We start from the raw sequence: 24786 nt of genomic DNA, 5'->3' as shown, positions 1-24786 counted from the left end.
TTGTCAGAAAAATGTGATATACTGTTGTTGCTGAAGTGGTAGTGTTCTTTTAAGCTGCTTTCATGTTGGGCATTCCATCTCAGTTGTAATACTACTGAATGTAATAATGCACACATATAAAAAAGTGGTCAGAGAGGTTGCAACCATGTCTGACAAAGGAAAAAGACTACAATAAATAGGAAAAATAATTCATTTTTTTTAAAGAGGATTTTGCAAACAACAGAGATTTATAATATTTAAAAGCTATTTATTATCAGTGTCCTTTAAAAAAAAAAAGAATTAAAATTAAAACTTTCTGCCCTTGCAGTGGCTTACTGAAATAATGGAGACCGATGTAGCTAAAATGCTTGGATTTTTTTTCTTTGAAAACAGAACATCACATGGCCAGACACTAAGGCCTTGTCAACACTTAAACTTTTAGAGGTTTTGTTACCAGTTAGAGACAGCCAAGTTGTTCACAGGTTATATGCAATACAGTCTAGTTTGTGTCCCTATAGCAGCTTTTCTGCCTTCATAACTGTATTTGAATGTCCACACTTCTGATTCTGCTTACTCATGTTTATATTAATACATTCTGGGGAAATCTGGGCAGCTGTCCCATAGGCCTCAGCAGAGGAAAATGTGTCCAAAAGACATGCACACAGCACAGAATAGCAGCACATTAGGCGAGAACATCCTAGTTTAGGGACAACTGGGAGGAAACAGCACAAGCCATGCCGATTATACAAACATGATTTGGTTTCTTTGCCCACCCTGGCAAAAACCACCAACAAAAACCCGGCATGATGGACCAGCATTTTTTTTCCATGCTTTTCTGCTCAACTCTGTTCATTTTATCCTTACCTCATCTTCCCAGCCCACCCGCACTCCACATGTCCTGTCTGATATGTAGCTTCTGAGCTCTCTGGGGCAGGGAATGTCTTCTTTCTTACTTGCTTTTACAGTGCCAAGCCCAATGGGGCCTTGGTTGGGGTTCCTAGGCACTACCATAATATAAATAATAGTAATGGATTAGTTACAAAAAAGCCAACTGTACGCCAGCCTAGGCCTCTGACAGGGTTAGCTGACCAGTTACGGAGTTTTAATTATGTTGCGCATGGGCACAAAATATATTTAGAGTCAACCATGCCAATAACTGGTTCAACACTTGGTTCAAAATTATAGTGGGAGCAAAGGGTGAAAATTCACCATTCCATCTTCTTCGCCCAAAGCCTAAATAATCAGACTTTATGCAGGGATCGCTATAGCATTCCAAGGGTGGGAATCCACACATATCAAGCCACAGTAAGGCCATGAGATTTCACTGCAGACTCTTTGTAACTATTATCCCAGCTAATAGCTGGAATAGCATCTGCTACTGTGTCATATAATTCACGCAATCCTGGATTCAGTGTTTCCACACTCATCTACCTTTATATGCAGGGCTACTTCAGGTGATGTGTACAAAGTGTTGCTTCACAGACATCCTACCAGCACAGTCCCACAATGTGTCTTAAGTAATATGGAGGCCCTTGTAAAAGCCACCTGCGTCTGTACTGTCCTGTACTCTGTACTGTATCAGAGGATTTCTTACTAAGTGCAAAAGCTCAGCAAGTCTATCCCTGCCATTGCCCATAAGAGGAAGAATGTTATACCCACACTCCTGTCTCTGGCGATCTGAGTGTATTTACTGGCTTTCCATTCACACATAACAGGAAGTTGCAACACGAAAGCCAGCCACATGCTTTGAAATACAGTAGAATCCTTTTTAATTGGCACACCCCAGGGAAAATCCAAATATGCCAATTAAGCAATGGTCTCAATTATCAGAGGCTTATAGACTACACTGTGCATTGGTTTATTTCACTTTTATTTAATAAGTTTATGTAAATTATGCAATGTACACAACATTTTAAAAATACTATATTAAGATAAATTTGACTCATTTTAGCAATCATAAGAGAGAAAGAAAGCAGTAACAAGAAAACAAATGGGCACACAGCTGGAAATATATGCTAGCAAACACCACTTTTCACTCCTATTTTCAGAAGGCCTGCACAGCAGGCACATCATTTAAATAGAGTTTGTGTGCCATTTATTCATTGCCTAGAGTCACTGTAGCACCCAAATAAGCGCCTAGCACACTTACGGCACTATAAGTAATAGAAATTGAAATCAAATCAAAGACACAATCAACCATAAGACAATCGTTCCCATTAAGTGCGTGTGCTGTTAAGGAGGGTGCCAATTAAGTGGATTCCATTGTATATTTAAATTCCAAAGCATAAAAAAGGATCACTACAAGTTCTCAGTGAATATCATTACCGATTTCAGTATCTCAGGGCACAGTTCTCAGAATCTTCCAGGGCTTTGGAGCTGTGCTCCGGCTCCACTCTGGCTCCAGACAAAAACCTGCAGCTCCACTGCTCCGGAGCTGCTTCGCGGGCTCCACTCCAAAGTCCTGGAAACTTCGCTAAATCTTAATTTTAAAAACCTCCACCACCCTTACAGATGTAAACTTTAAGACCTGGATCAAATCAGATTTTTCCAACAAAGTACACTCTAATTCTGAAAACAATGACATTCACTATTTTGTGCTTGCAGGTTTTTTTCCTATTTTTAAAATATTCTTTCAAGCATTTATTACTTCTCTCAAATGAGGTATGAATGTTTAAGTGAAAGCAAAAAACACATTCAGATCTCCTATTCTTATTGCTGAAACACTGGAATTTAAACATAAGATACTCTACTTGTCCACTTGTGTCTGCAGCCTGCTGGAAATGTGTAGCAAGAGATGTCTCATCTTGGAAAACTTCATTGCACTCCAAACACTTTAGACTATGTCTACAGAGTTTTGATGGGTCTTCATCTAGAGGCATAGCTGGAATGATAGGTGTACTTGCTGGGGCTGATATTACTGTTCCAGTTATGCCAGACTGTATCTTGGTTACAGTATGTGTGCCAACTCCCATTGGGCTTTGAAGAGTAGAAGATGCAGCAGTATTGCTTGAAGGAGACGCTATCATTTGATCTGCTGGGACTGGTTTTAAAATCAAATGTGAGCACTGCATTACAACTCCTTTTTCCTTATGTCCACGCGCATGAGAAAGAAGACTGCATTTATTGTAGAAAACTAAATTTTTTGTACAATGGTTACATGTCACTTCAATTCGCACACTCCTCCTATCATAATGCTGTGTCAGACTCTTTTCGAGAGCAAACGAATCACCACATTCCAAACACTTGTAACCACGTGTTGGTAATGTTATACCTGCATTGGCAGGAGGACTGAGGTTTGGGACGTAAACTGGGACAGGATTAACACTGCTCAGCACCTTATTGAATGCTTCCACTACAGAACTCTGCAGAGATGACACCACCTGGACACGTGACACTTTTTTAGAAGGCTGTGAGGCTGCTGCAGAAATTATTGCCTGCTTTATTTGTTGCTGAGGTTTTGTTAGCACTTGGCGGAGTTCAGAGGTGGTTTGAGCACCTTGAGGCAGAAGATTAAGGTTGGCAAGATGGACTGTCTTTGGCACAAGTTTAGCGCTGGCAAGGCTTGATGCTGGCACCACAACAGTCTGCTGCTGTATAGCATTTGCAGCTTTAATAATGGCACTACTGGCACTTTGCACAGAAGCAGCAGATATTACAGTGGCTTTCACCGTAGTATTGTTAGCAAGCTTCAGATTAATCACTTGTGATCCTGCTGTTTTAACTGCTGAAACTGGGAGAAAAGCAGTAGCCACAGGTTTAATAGTGACCTGCTTTGGCGCAAGTTCTGCAGATGCAACAGCATTGGTGACAACTGCTGACTGGAGAGGTGTCCTAGGAGGAGAAGAAAGAACAGCAGCAGAAGTTGGAGAGGATAGGAGAGATGTCATGGAAGCTACCATGGAAGCAGTTGGCTCTGGCTTTTTACCAGAGTCCAAATCAACTTCTGGCAACACCCTTGTAACTGTTCTCTTGATTTCCCCAGAAGAAGTCTTGATGGTTTTTATGCGAACTTTTGGAATGGCTGGCGTTGACCCTGCAGGAGAAGATGGAGACCCTTTGCTGCTGTTTTCACTTGATACACTTCTGGGACTATCGGGTTGTTTTATAGATGGTTTTTTAGCACCATCAATAAGACTCTGAGATTCAGGTGATTTCTCAATAGCCCGGGGACTTTCATTCATGTCTTTTGGTAATGGAGAAGATTCTCTTGAAGTAGACTGTAATTCGTTACTGGTATCTGTAGCTGCCTTTTTAGCACTCAGTGCTGCAATTGCAGCAATGCATGAAGAAAGCTTTGCTGATGACTTTGCTTTGGACTGTGAAATGCTGGCAAGATTTGTTTCACCTTTTTCAGCACCTAGTTTTCCATCAAGTACCCTGTTTTCAAGCAGCTTTTCAGAATTGTCTTTCATCAATTTGTCCTCTATTTTTCGGGCTTTGAATGGTTCATAGACACTTACATTCACAGAGTTTGTTTCTGTTTCTCTTTTAACACCTTTGTTTTTATCTATATTACTTGAAGCTGGAATTCCAGGTTTAATCAAGTTTTCCCCTCCAAGCATCTTTAGTTTGTCATATTCCTGCTGAGAAACTGATCCTGTTAACACATTTGCTCTGAAATTTGCACGCATCTCTTCTTTATCTGGAGGATCATCCACCTCTATTTTTTCATCATCATCAAATTCTTCAGCACTTGAGATTGGGCTAAACTGGTTGAAAGCTGACTCTTTCAGAGTAGCCTCAGAAGCTGACCCCTCCTCTTTCAGACACTTCCCTTCATCTTTACCGTAACTTTCAAGAGCAGATGCTGTTAGAAAACCATTATGTAAGCCATTGCCTGTGGAATGGTGGCCATCCTTATCCACTCCTTCAGAAGACTCAATATTACGTACATTTTTCACAATGACGCTCACACCAACATCTGATGATGATGGCACATGAGAATCTTCATCTGTATGAGCATTCTGTTTTATGTGGTTTTCATGATCATCATGTCCAGACTCAATAGCTGCTTTAGGATCGACCATGTCTGGGATGTCAAAGGCTGCAAGAAGGTCGTCGAAGTCGGGGGTCTTCATATCCCCCATGGTCATGTATTTGTCTGGAAGCAAATCTGTAAAAAGAGCACAGAATCTTTATATCAGTACCTTAAACATCAAAACCATATTTTAATACTATATATCTATATCTATCTATCTATATATAAATAAAAATAATGCCCCTATACGTAGTTTGTAAATGTTTTTGCGAAGTGTTACCACACTTATTTCATCCATGAATGTATAGAAATGTTATAAATCACAATTTCTTTTCAGAGGTTAGAAATTATCCAGTAGCTGTCCAGGTCGAAGCGAACATGCCAAATGATTACACTGTGAGACCAGCACAAAAGAAGCCTTTGGGGATTATAATTTTCCCTTTTATTTTAGATTTACACTTTACTTTCAAAAGCACCCTACTCCTGTGCTTAAAGCCAGACACCTCTACATTATGGAACTTAAAAACCTAGATCTCTTGCACATTTGTACTTTTCACTGTTAGTCAAACCACTGAACATACCCAAAGACTGTAGATCAAATGCACTCTTAAAAAATGGCATTGTTCCATCACACTATCTTCTATATGACGTGAATGTCCAGAATACTCACTTTTCATTACAGCTATGAAAGAGGTTCCATCAGGATTAATTCCAATTTAGTATATTTAGGTTGATAAATTCAACTCCAATTAAATAGGCAAAGGAGTAGAGAGTGAGGAGTGTTGCCCATTATTTGACATCTACTGACTGAGACAAGATGGGTGATGTCGTATCTTTTACTGGACCAACTTCTGTTAATGAGAAACAAGCTTTTGAGCTACACAGCGCTCTTCTTCAGGTCTGGGAATGGTACTCAACTGTGTCACAGCTAAATACAAGATCAAACTATCGGTGACCCTCTTGAGTACCTTTCCCAGACCTGAGGAAGAGCTCTGTGTAGCTCGAAAGCTAGTCTCTGTCACCAACAGAAGCTGGTCCAATAAAAGATATTACCTCACCCACCTTGTTTCTCTAATACCTTGGGACCAACATGGCTACAGCAACAGAGCATATCTAGTGACTGAATCAATTAAAGTCATGAGGTCTTTGCAGTACTGGACATTTGAACTGTCTTCACAGTAAACAGTTAACCTCAGTAAGCTATTTTCCAGACTATTTTCAGTCATCCACTATGGCCCCGATCCTGCAAAGATTTACACACATGCTTAAATTTATGTACTGTGAGTAGTCCCATTGACTGTTAAGTACTTTTGTTATGGTGGTTGCCCTTTGTTAACTGTGACACTGCCCTGCAATCTTTCCTTTTTCTCTGCAAAAACTAGGCAGATTGAAATTCCTTTGAGTTTACAAAAGGGTGGATTATTAATTAACTGCCCCCAGAACATTTTCACAAGGTTAGAGTATGAGGAGTACCTGTAAAGGTCCTTTTGCCCCCCTCTACTCTAGGGTTAAAATCCTGTTAATTGAGCTGCTTTTAAACACATAGCATACCAACACTATTTGCCTGACCAGTGAATGTAATGCAGAAACATTTTTCAGATGGTCTTTAAACAAACACACCCTAGACTAAAATACCATATTGACCTCATTTGTAAAGTAATGATATCTGGTCTACACTGGGCAGACAAGCCAGTTTTCCTTAATGAAAATGGAACATTTTTGTCTATAAGGAAGCAGACCCTCAGATTGTAACAAAGCAGCAAAAACTAATCTCAGGGTTTGTCCTAGGAGCTTCAGATGGACAAAAGTTCAACTACAGCCTTTAGAATACCTAGTGCTTGAGATAGGAGATCTGCCTTGTGCAAATTCATAAGCATCTGGGAAGAATCTTTGCAAAGGCCTTGTCTATTCAGGAAAAATTACCAGCACGACTATTCTGAAATAGTTATTCTGCTACTGCTAGTCCACTACAATTTAACTATTCTAGAATAACTCACCCATGTAGACACTCTATTCCAGAATAAAAATGATTTTAGCCTGGAATAACTACTCTGTTTCCAAAGCAGAGTAGTTACTTCAGAATAAAGTCATATTTATTTCAGAACAGTAAGTCTATGCAGGGATTTTCCATTATAGCTGCCTGTCAATTTCCCCATGCACACAAGTCCTAACTCTCTGAAAACCTGATAAGAAAGGGTCAGGAGCTTGAACTTAGTGGCATGCTTACTTCCTGTGCAAGATACGCAGAGGGCTCTGCTTGCTACCATTAAACCAGCTGTTTGACAGGATACAATTAAAAGGGAGTACTTGGTCCTGTTACATATAGTTAACAAGACCAGGGATGGTTCAGACAATGCTGCCACATCTGCAGGAGGGGTCAGGGCATGGGTTCCCACCTGAGACAGAATGAAGTACTAGTGACATGTTTATTGCTTGTGAATCAGTGCTTTGATGGATACATGGTGTGGAGAACAAGGTGCTACTTATAGAACGAGGGCACTATTAGTGAGTATCATCCATTTATCACTAGGGGAAATCACACATTCCTCTGAACCAGAAATCTTCACTCACTACTCATTTAACTCCTCCCACAAATACATATACCTAGTCTAAACATAATACCTAGACTTCCCTTCCCCCACCCCATATCAGGCCATGGTCACAGCATGGGGTGGAAAGAGCTTGCTTATTAAATTCTGGGCCTTGTATGCAAAGGGAAACAATAAAATGGCTTTGCAGGGGCTCCAGCTTTGTTAGTGTTAACCCTGAACAAAATACTACATCACAGATGGCTAAAAGTCAACTGGAAGATGTTTCTGTGGGAAGGACACAGTAGTTCTCAACTATTCCACTGACAACCCAACCAGAGAAATACAGGATGCTGGGCCACAAATTCATAGGATCTCCTACAGACCATATACACAGATTTTGGTTTCCAGTGGAATTTACAATATCTTAATCCCCTCATGGAGAGATATCACTAGCCAGCTGCTCAGATTAGGTTTACTGAAGCACAACTCATGACATGATACAAGTAAAATAAATAAGTTATTAAACAAAAATAAAATAAAAACAAATTTACCAGGCTATTGTGGTGGCGGTGGTGGGGTTTTCCTTTTTGTTTGGGGGACTCGTTTGTTTGTTTGTTTCTGAAGGCGAAAAATGGGATAGGACTGCTTGAATAGGTTTTTTCTTCTTCTTATTTTAAAACAATAATTCTGCATACAGGAACTATAGCATGCAGCTCTGTGACTATTCAGTAGCCTTCCTGCCTCTCTGGTTCTTCCATCTGTACTGAAATATCCAAAACGTTGTTTCATGCCTTTATCCTCAGCACTTTATTCTCCACATAATCAGCCAGCTGAGCTAGCCCATGCCTATATCTTCCATTACTGGTATACGAGGAAGATTCAAAGGTCTGAGCCTTAGGTGATGTAAATCAGTGTAGCTCCAATGAAGTCAACCCTCCACTATCTTTCTCAAACTTACCACAAGAGAGCGCTTAGGTATATGTACAGCAATAAAAACATAAAACAGGGCAAGACTTTTAAAAGTTTGTAACAGAGACCTTAGGCCCCCATACTTGTTTCAGATGTACTGATGCTACTCACTGCTATACAGTTCTCTTCAGCTATTTAACTGCAAAAGCTGAGAATTCTGCTCTTCACCTTAAATTTGACACTTAATTCAAAATCTGCTTTTTGACACCAGTAAAAATGGTTCAGGATCTAAAAATGAATCTATACTAAGGCTTCAGCCACCATTAAAATCTGTTTGGCTTAACTAGTTTTAGAAACAGAGAGTAGAATTTTAGAAAAATGTCCCCCATGTAGAACAGCCCTACAAGTCTTGTCTTGGGCCACATCTGGAAGAAATCATCACTACTTTGAAGAGTGACAGAGGCTTCACTAATATGACAGATTATGTTCCATGGATCACACAGAAGGCTCCCCAGACCACAGTTAGAAAAGATGACGGGGGTGGGGGACAGGACTACATTTCAGATAATCAAGGCCGAGATGCAACAGAATTATTTGCTTGTGACATTTAAACATGTGTGTTCAGTTTCTGTAACTCATTTTATGTCACCACATGACTGGGCTCCCTTAAAAGTTTTTAAGATGAGTTGAGATGTGATTTTTATAGATGAACTGACCGTCCATCCTGAGATGGGCTACAGTCTTGTTATAGTAAGTTCCCAAACAAGTGTTTGGGAACAAAATAATGCATATCTAATAGCTGGGTTTGGTGCCCCGATACACTAGTGAAGGACACCTTCAAAAGGCAGGCAGATAATATAAAAATCTAAAGACCAGGAAAATTGCCATCTTGTCTGTACAGTGACTTGAGGGTCCAATCCTGCCACTTTTGGAAACCCACATTTCTACCATTCAGCTGATAGCTACAAGTATCAGGAAGGAAGTTTCTACCCACCAGCCCACCCACACTGAATCCAAGACTGCAAGATCCAAGATATCTATGTCCAGATATCTTACTGATGCTTGGGTATTTACATTCCACTGAAACATCAAGCATAGGCCATTTCTGGAGACAGGATACTACTGGGTCTGAGGTATCTTTGGTTTGATCTAACATGGAAAACCCTATGTGCTATGAAAATCAGGAGACAATCTTGTACAGCCCAGGAATTTAGATCTCATGTGGCAGGCAGTCATCTGAGAAACACATCTGCAAGTCTACTTGTAATAGGGCTCTACAAGGGTTTGGGTAGCCAGGGAGCATCAGCACTTTCACTGTACATCACTCTTGGTGAGCCAACAACTAGCCATTCCATGGCAAGAAATGGCTGATATCTGTGACAGTGGAATTGGTTCCTCAGCAGACAAACAAATGAGAGAGGCTGGAGACTTTCCAAGGGGTTTAAAGGAAAGTTTTAATATAAAGTAGAATTTTCATGTTAAATGTTGCAATTATTTAATCTAAGCAATAATTTTTATTTTATACACAAACCCTGACAAAACTCTTTTTAAAAAGAGTAACAGTGAAACTCCTCACTACTAAATAAGCTCAGCCATCACCACGTTACGTTTACTAGCCTGCCACCTCAGATCAGTTCAGTTGCCATGGACTTTGCAAGTGCTACTGTGGAGGTAAATAATCTTTTCTTCATAGTCGCAGCATAGGATTTCAGAAATCCTTTGTGCTCTGACAGAAGAGACTCTGGACATCCATGTTGGAAACAGTACACAAAGAAGTGAACATAGCTGGAATTTTCAAGGATAGCCTTTAGCGAACCTATAGTCCATGTTCCAATAGCTATTAGAAAGACAAAAGAATATCAGATACCAGCATCATGTTTAAAACATAGGAGGATGTACCAATAATGTCAAACACTGCACTGAGGTCAAACAGGAAAATAATGAAGTGTAAGGGAGCCAAGATCAGAACAGTGGGGGGGAGTGGATGACCACAGTAAGGATTGTAGTTTCAGTGCTAAGGAAGAGGCAGGAGATATTGGATTGAGGAGGTGGTAGGAAATGACATCATTAAAGAGATAAGATCACTATTTCCTGTCCTGTATTGAGAAAGAGTAAGTTACACATCGTTAACTTGGGGATGGGTGGAGGCCAAGAGTGGTATGATGGCTCTAATTTTCAGAATTAACGGTGTCCTCAAAAAAAGGAATGGGGAATGACAGAGGTGACAATAGAGAAAACTGGGTAGAGAGAAGAAATGGTTCTCTTTGTAGGACAGATGTCATGTGATGAGGGCAGTGACACCAGAGAAAGAAGAACAAGTTGCCAATAGCTACAGGAGATAAGAATTAAAAGGGTTTTCACAAATATAGCAGAGGAGGGAGAATACTTCTAATGAGAAAAAACAACCAAATGCAATGACGACGACTAAAAATGGCAAGGCATGTGAACTCAGTTTTAACATCTGTCTTTAACAGAAAGAAAGTTTGGACAATTAGGGAATAATAAAAAGGTTGTAAAAATACCTATGAATTAGAGCTGTCAATTAATCACAGTTAACTCATACGATTAACTAAAAAAAATTAATCGCGGTTTTAATTGCATTGTTAAACAATAGAATGCCAACTGAAATGTATTAAATATTTTCGGATGTTTGTCTACATTTTCAAATATATTGATTTCAGTTACAACACAGAATACAAAGTGTACAGTGCTCAGTTTATATTACTTTTTATTACAAATATTTGCACTGTAAAAATGATAAACAAAATAAACAGTATTTTTCAATTTACCTCTTACAAGTACTGTAGTGCAATCTCTTTATTGTGAGTACAATATTACAAATGTATTTTTTTTTTGTTACATAGCTGCACTCAGAAACAAAACAATGCAAAACTTTAGGACTGAGTGGACCTGTAGGCTCTACTTCCCGTTCAGCCATTCGCTAAGACAAACAAGTTTGTTTACATTTACGGGAGATAATGCTGCCTACTTATTTACAATGTCGCTAGATAGTGAGAACAGGCATTCTCATGGGACATTTGTAGCCGGCCTTGCAAGGTATTTACATGCCAGATATGCTTAACATACTTGTAATGAACACTAAATATATTTAAATAAATATAAAGTGAGCACTGTGCACTTTGTATTCTGTTATAATTGAAATCACTATATTTGAAAATGTACAAAACATCCAAAAATATTTAAATAAATGGTATTCTATTATTAACAGTGCGATTAATCACACGATTAATTTTTTTAATCGCACGATTAATCACAATTAATTTTTTTAATCGCTTGACAGGCCTACTATGAATAAAAAGCAGGAATTAGAGTGAAAACAGGGTGGATAAAAATCAAGCTTTTAAAAAAAATCAATTCTGGATTTTTATTTAAAATAAATGTTTTTAAATTTAAAAACTTATTTAAAATTAATTTGCAACCGACAACCTATTTATGGCCTAAGCTTCTAATATTAAAATTGTGTAAATTAAATACAAAAAATTAGCATTCAACACTGAACTGGAGGAAGTCACTGGCTAAGCACCTGGGATCACATTGTTGAAGTGCTAAATCAACTTTTGACAGTAGTAGCCTCTTCTGCAGGAGCACAGAAAATAATTTGTTTATTCAAATAGTTAAATTCAATGATTATTTCATTCAAAGTTAAGAAACCAATTGGGATTTATTTTCCTCTTCCAATCTATGGAAGAAAAAAAAAAGGTGTGAGAGGATGAGATCTACTCTTTTTAAAATCTTGAAAGACATGATGACCAGAAACAATCAGTTCAATTCATTAACTATAGACAATACCTCCTTTGTTTAATAAATCAGTTAGCTTACAATGCAAAGACATTTTTCATAATTTTTTTTGTTATGTATGCAGCATATTTAAGGTAGTTTTATTTAACAAAAATACTTAAAATACTGGTGTTATGCATTTTTAATTGATCTGAATTTCTATTCAACTAGAGCTTGACACAGATCAGCAGGTGGTGGGTATTGCACTGAGACATGAACACTTCAGACAGCCTGGTCAGCCAGGACAGCAACCTTCTAATCCCTAACTCCAGTATAGGACCAGAGGGGAGCCGGCAAGTGCCAGATGAGGCTGCCAAAGTGATTTGTGAGCAAAATGGTCGCCAAGGAGGCTCTGCTGCTGGAGTAGCTGCAACACATTCTGGGTCCCTATGTGGAGAAGCTTTTTAATGCTTCCCTGGAGGAGCTGCCTGCCATGGAACCAGCATCAGACATGCAAAAGGGAGAAATAGCCCCTGAGCCTGTTAAGTTTCTGGCTCCATGTTTGTTGTTATTAACATAGGGAAGGGAGGAATTTCCTATTTATAACCCAGTACAAAATGTATTGCAAGCCGTAGGCAGCAGCATAAGCCCATCTAGACACACACCACGTGGAATTCAAGGAAGCGCAAAGAACAGCGAAACAAGCACTTAAAACTAAATGTTTACTAGAAACTCGCACATGCTTACAGAGATGTGCCGTGGTGTGTAAAATAAGAACTGTATACTGCTTTCCCTTTTAATACACCACACTGTGCAAATCAGGCATGCCACATCATAACGAGCTGCCTGTAAACAAAAAATTGACTGCTGTGAGGGAGGTTAAGTGTAGTCCATGGGTGACAAAAATCAATGTCTGGAGTACAACCAGGAGGTTGTACGTAGTCCTGAAATGTGCCAAGAAGATGGGGGAGGAGGGAATAACTGTGTAGTTCTCTGAGAATCCATATTATCAGGTGTGTTTGCATGTAGTTCCTGAGTAGATGCATTCAGAGTAGCCTACGAGTGCTGTACAGAGCTGTAGGGAGACAATTATCCATGTGGACACTTGCGTAGCATCCCGTTGATTCCCTCATGAATTCTGATCCAATCCTGGGCACTGAAGAAGCTATTTTCCCCCGTAGTAGGGACTCCAGATAGGCAGACAAATTTCAGGGAAGGGTATATTTCCTAGGCCCTCCTCTGTAGGTCATCAGCCCACTCCACTCATCCATATGCTCCTCTGTCAAGGAACACCTCTGTCTTATACACAGCTGTCTTGCCACCAGCAGCTTGGAATAAAATCCCCCTTCGCCATTCTGGGACCTCTAGGATTGTTGATGTCCTCAAGAATGTGGAATGCCTGAAAGCATAGAGAAGATTTATGTAGAAAGCTACACCAGCCCTTCAACAATCCCCAAAAGGCCAAGCAGGTCTGTAATTTTAAAACAAAAATTATAGTAAATTGTAACTTACCATTGTCTGCGCAGTCTTTTCACTGTGATTAACTGAACTTTGTCTAAGAAGCTTCTGGGAGCTGAGGCATTCCTCTCAGAATCTATAGAAGCTCAGTTTACAAAAGTATTAGCTTGGTGTTTCACGAGGCACTGAACCTCTCTAGGAAGCACAAACAATAATGCAGTCTGATATCTGCTTTTAAACCCTTCAGGCTCTGATGGTCCTTCAATCTCTGATGGTCCTACCACCTCAGCAGCATGGGCCTACTCTAGCACGCCCCTGGGATGCAGAACTGTCACAGACTGGTCCAAGCAGATGTGTTTCTGTGATGAACTTATGGTGGACATTCTGGACAGGGCCAACAAGCAGGTGCAATACCAGAGGGAGAAAGATGTGCGGCAAATGGAAAGGCACAGACAGACTGCAGAGTGAGAGGACAGAGTTTCAGCACATATGGGAGGTTTGCAGCATTTCTGGAGCAGGAATATCAGCTGAGGAAGAAAGATAGAGCTCAGCCGAAAGACCTGTTTGAGAGGCTGCTTATGCTTATAGCCATCAGAATTCAGCCTCCTGCTGCACCTGCACCATGGCTGGAGTCCCCCTCCGCGGTTCCATGTGCTGCAGACCAGGAACACTTTGGACATTTCTGTGGTTGGCTGGGCCATGCAGCTCTCCAGCCCATGCTGGCCCCCTCCTCCTTGCATACATACAACCACTTGCTGACCTCTGCCCATGTGAACAGCTCCACCCACCTGCTGTGCCGCCAAGTGCACACTACACGCGGAAGAAAGGCAAAGGAGAACAGGGGGCCAAGGAAACTCAACAGTAAGAGCTGACAGTGGAACCAGTTCCAAAAAATTTGCACTATTCATGTTTAAGGTTTTGCTGTTGATTTATTGCTGGTGTTTTGGTGTGTTAATATCAACTGGTCTGTCTGGCAATGGTTTAATATTGTGTGTTTCTAATAAATCTTCAAAAAATAAAAAGTTTATTTTATTAAGTAATGTTATTGGCATCACTGCATTGTATCATGTAACGTGTACTTCAAATAAAAGCTTATCACATGAAAAGGCACAACTGGGAAGTCGTATGCAATCATTATTTCTCAATAAATTTCTCTACATCAAGCCATAATCTAAAATCCAGTTCCTGCCACTTCATAAGCTGTCATGATATTCATAACTACAATGCACGGCAATCAACCTCCCACATACATTTCACTGCAAGATGTAAAGACTGTACAAGCACATTCATAAATGTACTATACTCCCTCTTCCATTAGCCCGTGAGTCCATGATGTGTGAGCACCGAACATCCCTGATGTGTGTGCCTAGATGCATCCTGTCCTAGCTGTGATAAGTGAACTTTCTGGTTGAGTGTACCAGTTCAGCAATCCATTACTATAATAGCTCCATTGACGGGTGCATGGCTCACCTTTGGCTTCAAAAGGCTTCACAAGTATTCTGAAGAGTACAGCAAGCCACAATAATATGGACAGCATTCATGACACAGGCTTCCAAATGTGTCTGTGAACAGTGCCAGTGGGATTTCAGTCTTCCAAATGCACGTTTAACCACCAATCTGCATCTGCTAAGAATGTAACGGAATGCTCCTTTGCTGGTCTCTCTGAGATCAGGATATGGTTTCATAGCCAAGGCAAAAGGGGATATGTGGGGTCCCCCAGGATAACAGTGACTCCATTTATGACAATGCCATTTGGTGGGAACAGTATCCCAGTCTGTCCATTAAGGACTCCTGACCATCGGAAAACGCTGGCATCATGAACTTTTCCAGGGCAGCCCACACTGGCATCCATAAGTTGGCCTGTGGTCCACAAGGGCCTGGTTCATAACGTAGAACCCTCTGCAGCTTATGTACTCACGTGTTCCTTGAATAGGGCAAACAATGAGCACACGAGTCCAGCCAATGGCCCTGGTGCAGTTTGGAAACCCCATTCTCTCAAAACCACCAGTTACTTCAGGAATATTGTTTTGGCCTGTTTGCGTAAATCACACACCTGATTCGCTCTGAAACCTCCATGAACACTTTACCCATAGATGACTTTCCAAGGCCAAACTTGTTAGTGATGGACCTGTAGTAGTCTGAAGTATAAGGCAGCTTTCAGACTGTTACAGAAACCTGCTTCTTGACTGGTATGACCGCCATCATGCATGCGTTGTGATGCTGGAGGGCAAGCTGCTCACAAAGCTCCAGAAATGTAACTTTCTTCATGAGGAAGTTCTGGACCCATTGTTGGTCATTCCATTGTTGGTCACTCTGTATGATGATGTGATCCCATTAATCTGTGCTTGAGGCTGGGCTCCAGGAATGCTTATCTACACAGACATCAACAGCTACACCAAGAGCCACAAACAGCATCAGCCAGTTCCATTTTTCCATGTCTGTCATCCTCCTCCTCCACCATAATCTGCTGCCAGAACGTCCAATGGCATCTAATGGATGCTCTGCCCATTTGCTGAAACAGGAGTGAAAGCGTAAGCAAGAGAAGCTCTTCAAATGGTGGCTCCTCCCAATGTTACTGGCTCCTGTTGCCGGGGAATGCAGACCCAAAAGACAACTTGGCAGGATCTGTTGGGAATTTCTTGTACATGCCTGGTGGACAGCCAGGTTTTCCCATGCTGAGCAATAAACCAAAGCCTAAAGCAGCCACATCTGGAGAGGGTGCTAGGAAGCCTGGGATAGAGTGGTTTGACTCAGGTCTGATTCAGTACTGCACTTCGGAAGCTGGAGCCCTAGGTTTGAGGCCCAGCTCCAGAAATTCTAAACCTAGAATCAATATGTAGTGTGGACGCTCAAGGCCTGGGCTTGCAAACCCAAGGTTCACAGACTAACCCTGGGCTTACATTGCAGTGTAGACGTACCCTGAGGGTCAACACTGGACTGCAAATTAATCTTGGTTTTGCAATGTGATTTGGTAGCAAAAGAGGACAATGCATCTTTATGTTGTAGGCTATGTCTACATTGGAATATAGGAGTGTAATTTCCCTGCTCGTGTACAGATACTTACCCTACCTCTCATTGAGCTAGCACAAGTACAAATAGCAATGTAGCCACAGTAGCACTGGCAGCAACAGCAAAGGCACAGCTCAGCGGTGCCAAGTATATACCCACTCAGGTGGGTATGTATTCAGCACGGCTCAACCATGCCTCCACTGCTGCTACCAGTCCTACTGCAGCTACACTGCTATTTATACTTGTACTAGCTTCGTAAGACCTAGTGTATGTGTACACGAACCGCGGAATCACACCCTTATCTTGCAGATATAGACATAAAGCCTTCACGTAAAAAACCAGGAATGTTAGTAGTCTCAATATTGCTTTGATACAGCAATGTCTCGAATATTAATTCAGTACTGGACCCTCATTACCAGGAAGATACAAAAAAAGTTCACAGAACAAAAATGATGATAGTCAGAAAGAATAAACAGCTTAGACACTACCATGAAAATACTGCAAACAGAAATGCAGAGTTGGGCCAAGATCAACTATCATGGACACCAAAATAATTTTTCTCTACCTTAACCATGTCTCTCACTCCTAGCAATTGATGTTCCAGAGAGAATTTTCTGTATACATTTCCTACTGCTTGCATAAAATTGGGGCTTAGAGGAGAGCTAACAGACTGATGTTCAATCCAGATAAACCTAACGCTGGTAGATGCAAGAGACAGCCATAAAAACCTGAAGATTGCATGAACATTCGCAATGTAACGATCTTGCTAGATCCTTGGCTATTCAGTTAGGAGCTGTAGCCATATTTTCCATCTGTTATGGTAAGATGACTGACTTTCTTTCATTTGAGGACCTTGCTAAAGGCAATACATGCCTTTGCCACCTCAAGACTATATTAACAGGCTGTGCTCTACACAGAGATACATTTTGAGACCATCTAGAACAGGGGCGAGCAAACTTTTTGGCCTGAGGGCCACATCGGGTTTCGGAAATTGTATGGAGGGCTGGTTAGGGGAGGGGGTCGTGCCACCCTCCCCCGAGACTCCTGCCCCATCCACAGACACCCCGCTCCCTGTCCCCTGACCACCCCCGGACCCGTGCACCTAACTGCCCCCCGCCACCCCATCCAACCCTCCCCTCCTTCCTGACTGCCCCCATTCAACCCCCTGTTTCCGCCCTGACCCCTATCCACACCCCCACCCTCCCCTGCCCTCTATCCAACCCCCCCTGCTCCCTTACTGCGCTGCCTGGAGCACCGGCCACGCCACCTCCACCACCATGCAGCACAGAGCACCGGGTCAGGCCGAGCTCTGCAGCTGCACTGCCCCCGGAGCTCACAGCCCTGCTGCCCAGAGAATTGCGCTGGGGGCGAGGTGAGGCTGCGGGGGAGCGGGGACAGCAGGGAAGGGGCCGGGAGCTAGCCTCCCCGGCCAGGAGCTCAGGGGCCGGGCAGCTGGGTCCCGCAGGCCGGATGTGTCTCACGGGCTGTAGTTTACCTACCTCTGATCTAGAAACTGAAGCTAGCGCAGAATGTGGCAACCCACTTATTGGCTGTGTTTCTCACTAAGAGCACATAGTATCAAGGCTCCCAGAGGTGTTCTGGCTGGCTGTTGATTTCAGAGTGGACTTTAAAGGACTTTTCAAAAAACTTAAAACCCTAAAGAATTTGGGAACCTCCTATCTGAGATAATTTCTCTGACTAGAATAAACCTCTGCATTTTAGATCAGTGGAGATACTCATGCCCACTTTGTTTTAAAAAAATTGGTGGGGCTTTCTAGCAGGTAATTTTTTTCCGGAAGCATCCTAGACTCAAGAACTTGCTCCACTCGGTCTCTCAGATCCCAACATTGTTGATTATCCAGGCTGAAAAGTCCATAAATGCTCACAGACATTTGGGAAGGGAGCTAGTTGAGGGAGAGAATGAAGTCACAATGTATGTGGGAGTTATTACAGGTTCATAGGCACTGACTGTGTCGAATGTGATAATGTGAATTTTATATATTGTTCTATTTAAAAGTTAAAAGTGCCTAGAGCCAAGGATAGGCTCTTAAATTATAAATGAAAATAGACAATTTTAAAAGTTCATCCAAATCACTTAGGACATTTTTGTTTTTCATCCGGTCTTCTGTTTTCTTGGCCTTAGACTGTTTCTTTAAGAATCAGAGATGGGAGTTGGAGATTTGCATCTGCAGCAATTCTACCTTTGAGGCAGCAGTTGATATCTGTATAGGCTTGGTCAAGAAAGCTATTGCAGAATGGACCGCAGAGATTAGAGAGGAGGAATTAGGGGAAGGGGAGGAATGAAATCTTCATTAGCACAAATCCTACCTATTTAAATCAAGACTGGATTTTTTTTAAAGATACGCTAGAGCTCAAACAGAAGTTATTGGATTGAAATAGTAATTATTGGGTGAGGTTCTTTGGCCAGCATCATGCAGGAGTTCAGCCTAGATTAACAGAACAGTTAAACAGTCCCACCTGGCCTTAAAAATCTACTTCTTCCTTGGCAAACACAGCCAGTTTAACAATTCTGGAACACAAAGCCATATGTAAAATGTCCATGGATGAAAATAATAAATTAGAATAATCATTTACCATACATCAGCAGGAAGCAAAAGGAAAATAACTGAAGCCTTGAGTAACTTATTAATAGTATAATCATAGGGCCTTGGAACTCCTGTCAAGGACCAGGATCCCATTGTGCAAGGTGCTGTACACACAGAATAAAAAGACAGTCCCTGCCCCAAACAGCTACACTGCTTCCTTTCCTTAATGCTAAATATAGACCTTCTCTTCATCATCCGTAAAGGAGGCAGGGGACAAAAAAGCTACTAAAACATCCACTATAGCAGATCCTTGAGACTTTGAGAACTAAAGATATCTGCAAGCTATTACTTCTGCTTATGTATAGTGGATCTGTTAGTGCGCTTCAACTCCGTGAACTCCCTTCGTAGACCGGCACTCAGTTACATTTCTGATCTGCAAGGTCTTTACTGAACTGCCAATTAGCATGGAGTCTGCCCTGGCTGGCACCACCAAAGGGAGGGACAACATGTTAATGGAGAACTCGCTTTTAGTACATGACTAGAAGGAAACTGTCATGCTGCTTAGGCCCCTTAACTTTGTGCTATGTATTGTCAGCCATGATTCAAACTTGCCTTACCAGAAGAACAATACTGATGTTCCTCAAAGAGAATACATAAGGAGAGACACCAATTACTAGCTAACCCCTCAAAAATTTTAGAAATTTAAGAAAATATCCATTTAACTGATTTGGGGAAGGTTGGAGGGGGAGGGGGAGGGGGGAGGTAAAAATGTTAAGCAGTATGAAAAGTCAGGAACCAACAAGATTCTGGCTTTGGAGATACAATCTGGCAAGGGAATCAAGGATGCAATACTCACCCCAAACTAAAAAGAGTGACTGCTCTGATTTTGACCCCCAGACACAGAATCCACTTTAGGAACAGAAGATGTGGTTTAAATGAAGAAAGTACTATTGACTACATCATAAGCAACAAAATTTCACTGCTAAGTATCCAGCAGTTCTTTTTCCATCTCCCGTGTTTTTGATTTTATGATGCAGATTATCAAAACCACTGGTAAGAAGACTATAGGCACAAAATATCTTATGCACAATTTCACAAACACAGACCTTTTTGCTTCTACAAAGAGAACCATTTAAAATGTTTTGGATAACAATTCAGTGTTAAAATATTATGACAGGATTGGGCCGGATGGCTACAGAAGAGTAATAGAAGGCAGATATATTAGCCCCAGGTTAACTAGGTCCCTTTTCCCTGGGTAAGGTAACAGGGAAGGTTCCAGAATAATCAGGAACATTCTGGAGACAATTAAGACAGACAGGCTAATTGGCTGCTAGAATCAATTAAGGCAGGCTAATCAGGGCACCTGGGTTTAAAAAGGAGGTCACTTCAGTTTGTGGCATGTGTGTAAGGAGCTGGGAGCAAGAGGCGCTAGGAGCTGAGAGTGAGAACCCGGACTGTTGGAGGACTGAGGAGTACAAGCATTATCAGACACCAGGAGGAAGGTCCTCTGGTGAGGATAAAGAAGATGTTGGGTGGAGGCCATGGGGAAGTAGCCCAGGGAGTTGTAGCTGTCGAACAGCTGTTCCAGGAGGCACTCTAAACAGCTGCATTCCACAGGGCTCTGGGCTGGAACCTGGAGTAGAGGGCAGGCCCACGTTCCCCCCAAACCTCCCAGCTCCTGGTCAGACACAGGAGGAGTTGACTGGACTGTGGGTTCATAAAAACAGCCAAACTGAGGGCTGCCGTGAAGCTCCAACGCGAGCAAATCTGTCAATAAGCGCAAGACCCCACCAAGGTAGAGGAGGAACTTTGTCACAATATATAGTGATTTATTTTAGGATAAAGAAAATGAATGATGTATTAGAAGTACAGCCCAGCTGGATTAAAACTAAATACTGTACTTCTGAGATACCACGCAGACATACTGTCCAATGGAGTAAAGGCATTTTATTAATATCCTTGGGAATTTAGTTATCCAAGATGCAGTAGAAAAATATCAGTTTACTAAGAACATTGTTTTTAAAGATTTAACATAAAAGGCTGCAGAAATCAGTGTAAAACAACACCCATATACAGCATCACGAAAAAAAATCAACCTTACCTTTGAGTTTTCCATAACTCAATTTACTGTAAATTACACTATATTTGTAAATGTATCCAAGTCAGATTTTTATTTTTATGCTTGTCAAAGAAACTACAAAGTTAAAATCTGCTTAGTTTATGATTTTCTTTTAATTATATGTTTTGAACTTTTTACATATGACAATAGCAGCGTAATAAGTAAAAGCCATTTAAAAGTTCTCAGATAAAATACTGTGTAAGACTCAGATCAAAACAGGAATTTTGTTCTTCCCTCACTAAGAACTCAGTTAAGTTTGCTTCTGAAGCTGAAAAATAGCTCAAAAGAACTTGCATGCTGTAACATTAGGCATGGTTAAGGTTAAATGTTTAAACTTCACCAAAAGAGTACATAATGCATAGTTCTAAATGTCTATCAAAAGAAGGTAGATCAATTCCCAGTATAGGTGGGAAGGAATGGTGAGCCTGAATGCTTAGTGAAAAACATCAGGCAAAACAAAGTTTACTTTGTATCTCACATTCAGGCTCACCCTTTCCTACTATGGGTCTTTCCCATTCACTGGACTTTCAAACAATCTATGAACGCAGCTCAGATGGGAAAAACCCACATACATGCAAATGGCCAGTAGTCTCACTTGCTGAGTGGATGAAAAGTTTGTAGCTTCCCTTCACCTCAGGAAAAAAGCACTGCTCCTGCTCCTCCCTCTCTGAGGCAGACTGTTGTTCTCAGGCATCTGGGACCAATACCTTCCCAGCTTAAATTACATCTTGCCCCTATCACAGCAGCCAGGCATTTGAACCCTGATTCTTCCCTTTTATCTCAAGGTCCCTTCCTGATTCCTTCATCATGGAGAGCTCTACCTCCAAGCATGATTTCTGGTAGGTGTTCTAGGATAAAATCAACAACAATCTGCCTGCAGGCCAGACCACTGACTTCTACTTCTGCCCTGCCCTGATGTGCAGTTTGCAATGTTCATTACAATAGGGATGAAGTGACTTCCTGATTTGTCAGGAAACCATGATCTCCCAAGAACTGGATTATTCACAGAATATCTGCCTTCACTTTATCCATGAATGGAGCCCAAATTAGGAGACAGGTAAAAGCCTGAGGGCCGCCACTAAGGCTACAAGTGCTTTGGTAAAGACTCGTAGTGCATCTGAGAGAGCAAGTGGAAGCACCTAGAATGTAAAATATTTGAAAATATTTAAAAATATTTAAATCTGCAATATATTCTGCATGGTGTGCAAACACTGATATGTATCTCAGATTAACAGAAGAGAAAAAGTTTGAAATTCAAGACCACTCATTTCTGCCCAGTCTTAGAATGGAGGACTATTCCCCTGAAATGCAACTTCCTTCATGTCTGCTCTCCACAGATTTTGGGGTGCAGTATATAAATACAACATGTGTTTGGAGATACTGATTTAATTTTATAGCATATCCATTCTTGTTTATTTACTGAACCCACCTGTCCAAAGTGCTGACAGGCCATTTAGTGTTCAGATCAGGGACTCTCTCACTTCAGAGGGGGTGATACAGAATGAGATCTCTCCTAGTCCTACCTCCTCTAGACATGTTTGATTTCCCTCTTTTGTACTGGTTGTCTTTTCTGACTACCCAGCAAAGGACTTCCTGCTTTTGTAAAAGGACTTAAAGTCCCTTTCATACTACTTGAATTATGAGAAGCATTTTATCACCTTCTCAAAATTCAGCCACTACTTTGTCTAGTGATCGCTCAAATATTTTCCCTCAGAAGTTTTCCAAAGAATGGAGGAGTTCTTTAAGCCTGGATACTGATCTTCTAGTAGAGTGCCTGCATGCTTTCAAGAGACCACTGCGTAACAGAGAGTAACACCAGTGAAGTGGATAATATGAATTAAGCTTGCTTTTCTGACAGTGTGTGGTGAGACCTCTCACAGGGAATCTCCCCATTCTAGGATCTCAGGGAAAAAAAGGTAGAAGACGCTGAAGGCCCCGGGGATATAAGAACGGCCATACTGGGTCAGACCAAAGGTCCATCTAGCCCAGTATCCTGTCTTCCGACAGTGGGCAATGCCAGGTGCCCCAGAGGGAATGAACAGAACAAATAATCATCAAGTGATCCATCCCCTGTCAACCATTCCCAGCTTCTGGCAAACAGAGGGTACGGAAAACACCCCTGCCCATCCTGGCTAACTAGCCATTGATGGGCCTATTTCTCAATGAATTTATGTAGTTCTTTTTTGAACCCTGTTATAATCTATGCCTTCACAATAACTTTGGCAAGGAGTTCCACAGTTTAAGTGCACTATGTGAAAAAATACTTCCTTTTGTTTGTTTTAAACCTGCTGCCTATTAATTTCATTTGGTGGCCCCTAGTTCTTGTGTTATGAGAAGGAGTAAATAACACTTCCTTATTTACTTTCTTCACACCAGTAATAATTTTATAGACCTCTAACATATCCCCTCTTAGTTGTCTCTTTTCCAAGCTGAAAAGTCCCAGTCTTATTAATCTCTCAACATATGGCAGCCAATCCATACCCCTAATCATTTTTGTTGCCTTTTTCTGAACCTTTTCCAAGTCCAATATATCTTTTTTGAGATGGGGCGACCACATCTGCACACAGTAGTCAAGATGTGGGCATGCCATGGATTTATAGAGAGGCAATATGATATTTTCTGTCTTATTATCTATCCCTTTCTTAATGATGCCCAACATTCTGTTCGTTTTGTTGACTGCTACTGCACATCAAGTGGATGTTTTCAGAGAACTATCCACAATGACTCCAAGATCTCTTTCTTGAGTGGTAACAGCTAATTTAGACCCCATCATTTTATATGTATAGTTGGGATTATGTTTTCCAACGTGCATTACTTTGCATTTATCAACACTGAATTTCATCTGCCACTTTGTTGCCCAGTCACCCAGTTTTGAGAGATCCTTTTGTAGCTCTTCGCAGTCTGCCCGGGACTTAACTATCTTGAGCAGTTTTGGATCTTCTGCAAATTTTGCCACCTCACTATTTACCCCTTTTTCCAGATCATTTATGAATATGTTGAAAAGGACTGGGCCCAGTACATACCCCAGGGGACACCACTATTTAACTCTCTCCATTCTGAAAACTAACCATTTATTCCTACCCTTTGTTTCCTATCTTTTAACCAGTTACCAATCCATGTAACCAATTTTCTCTTATGCCATGACGGCTTACTTTTCTTAAGAGTCTTTGCTGAGGGACCTTGTCAAAAGCTTTCTGAAAATCTAAATACACTGTATCCAGTGGATCCCCTTTGTCCACATGCTTGTTGACCCCCCTCAAAGAATTTTAGTAGATTGGTAAGGCATGATTTCCCTTTACAAAAACCATGTTGACTATTTCCCAACAAATTATGTTCATCTATGTGTCTGACAATTTTGTTCTTTGCTATAGTTTCAACCAGTTTGCCTGGTACTGAAGTCAGGCTTATCGGCCTGAATTGCTGGGGTCACCTCTGGAGCCCTATTGAAAAATTGGTATCACATTAGCTATCCTCCAGTCATTTGGGAGAAGCTGATTTAAATGATAGGTTACAGCCGAC

General features: G+C 41.2%; 1 protein-coding gene across 8 annotated transcripts in view; it reads right to left on the bottom strand.

Annotated features, from left to right (window-relative positions):
- Window positions 1–24786, bottom strand: part of ZNF532 (zinc finger protein 532) — an 81051-nt gene that overhangs the window by 34579 nt on the left and 21686 nt on the right. For all 8 annotated transcript variants that reach the window (XM_084629013.1, XM_084629015.1, XM_084629016.1 and 5 more), the window contains one exon: window positions 2730–5092. In XM_084629013.1, the coding sequence (XP_084485139.1) occupies window positions 2730–5072 (2343 nt within the window). In that variant the 5' untranslated portion in view covers window positions 5073–5092. The remainder of the gene's footprint in view (window positions 1–2729; window positions 5093–24786) is intronic.

The sequence above is a fragment of the Lepidochelys olivacea genome (assembly GCF_965140295.1).
Source record: "Lepidochelys olivacea isolate rLepOli2 genome assembly, chromosome: 5".
NCBI classification, from domain to species: Eukaryota; Metazoa; Chordata; order Testudines; family Cheloniidae; genus Lepidochelys; species Lepidochelys olivacea.
This window is presented reverse-complemented; position numbering and strand designations above follow the sequence as displayed.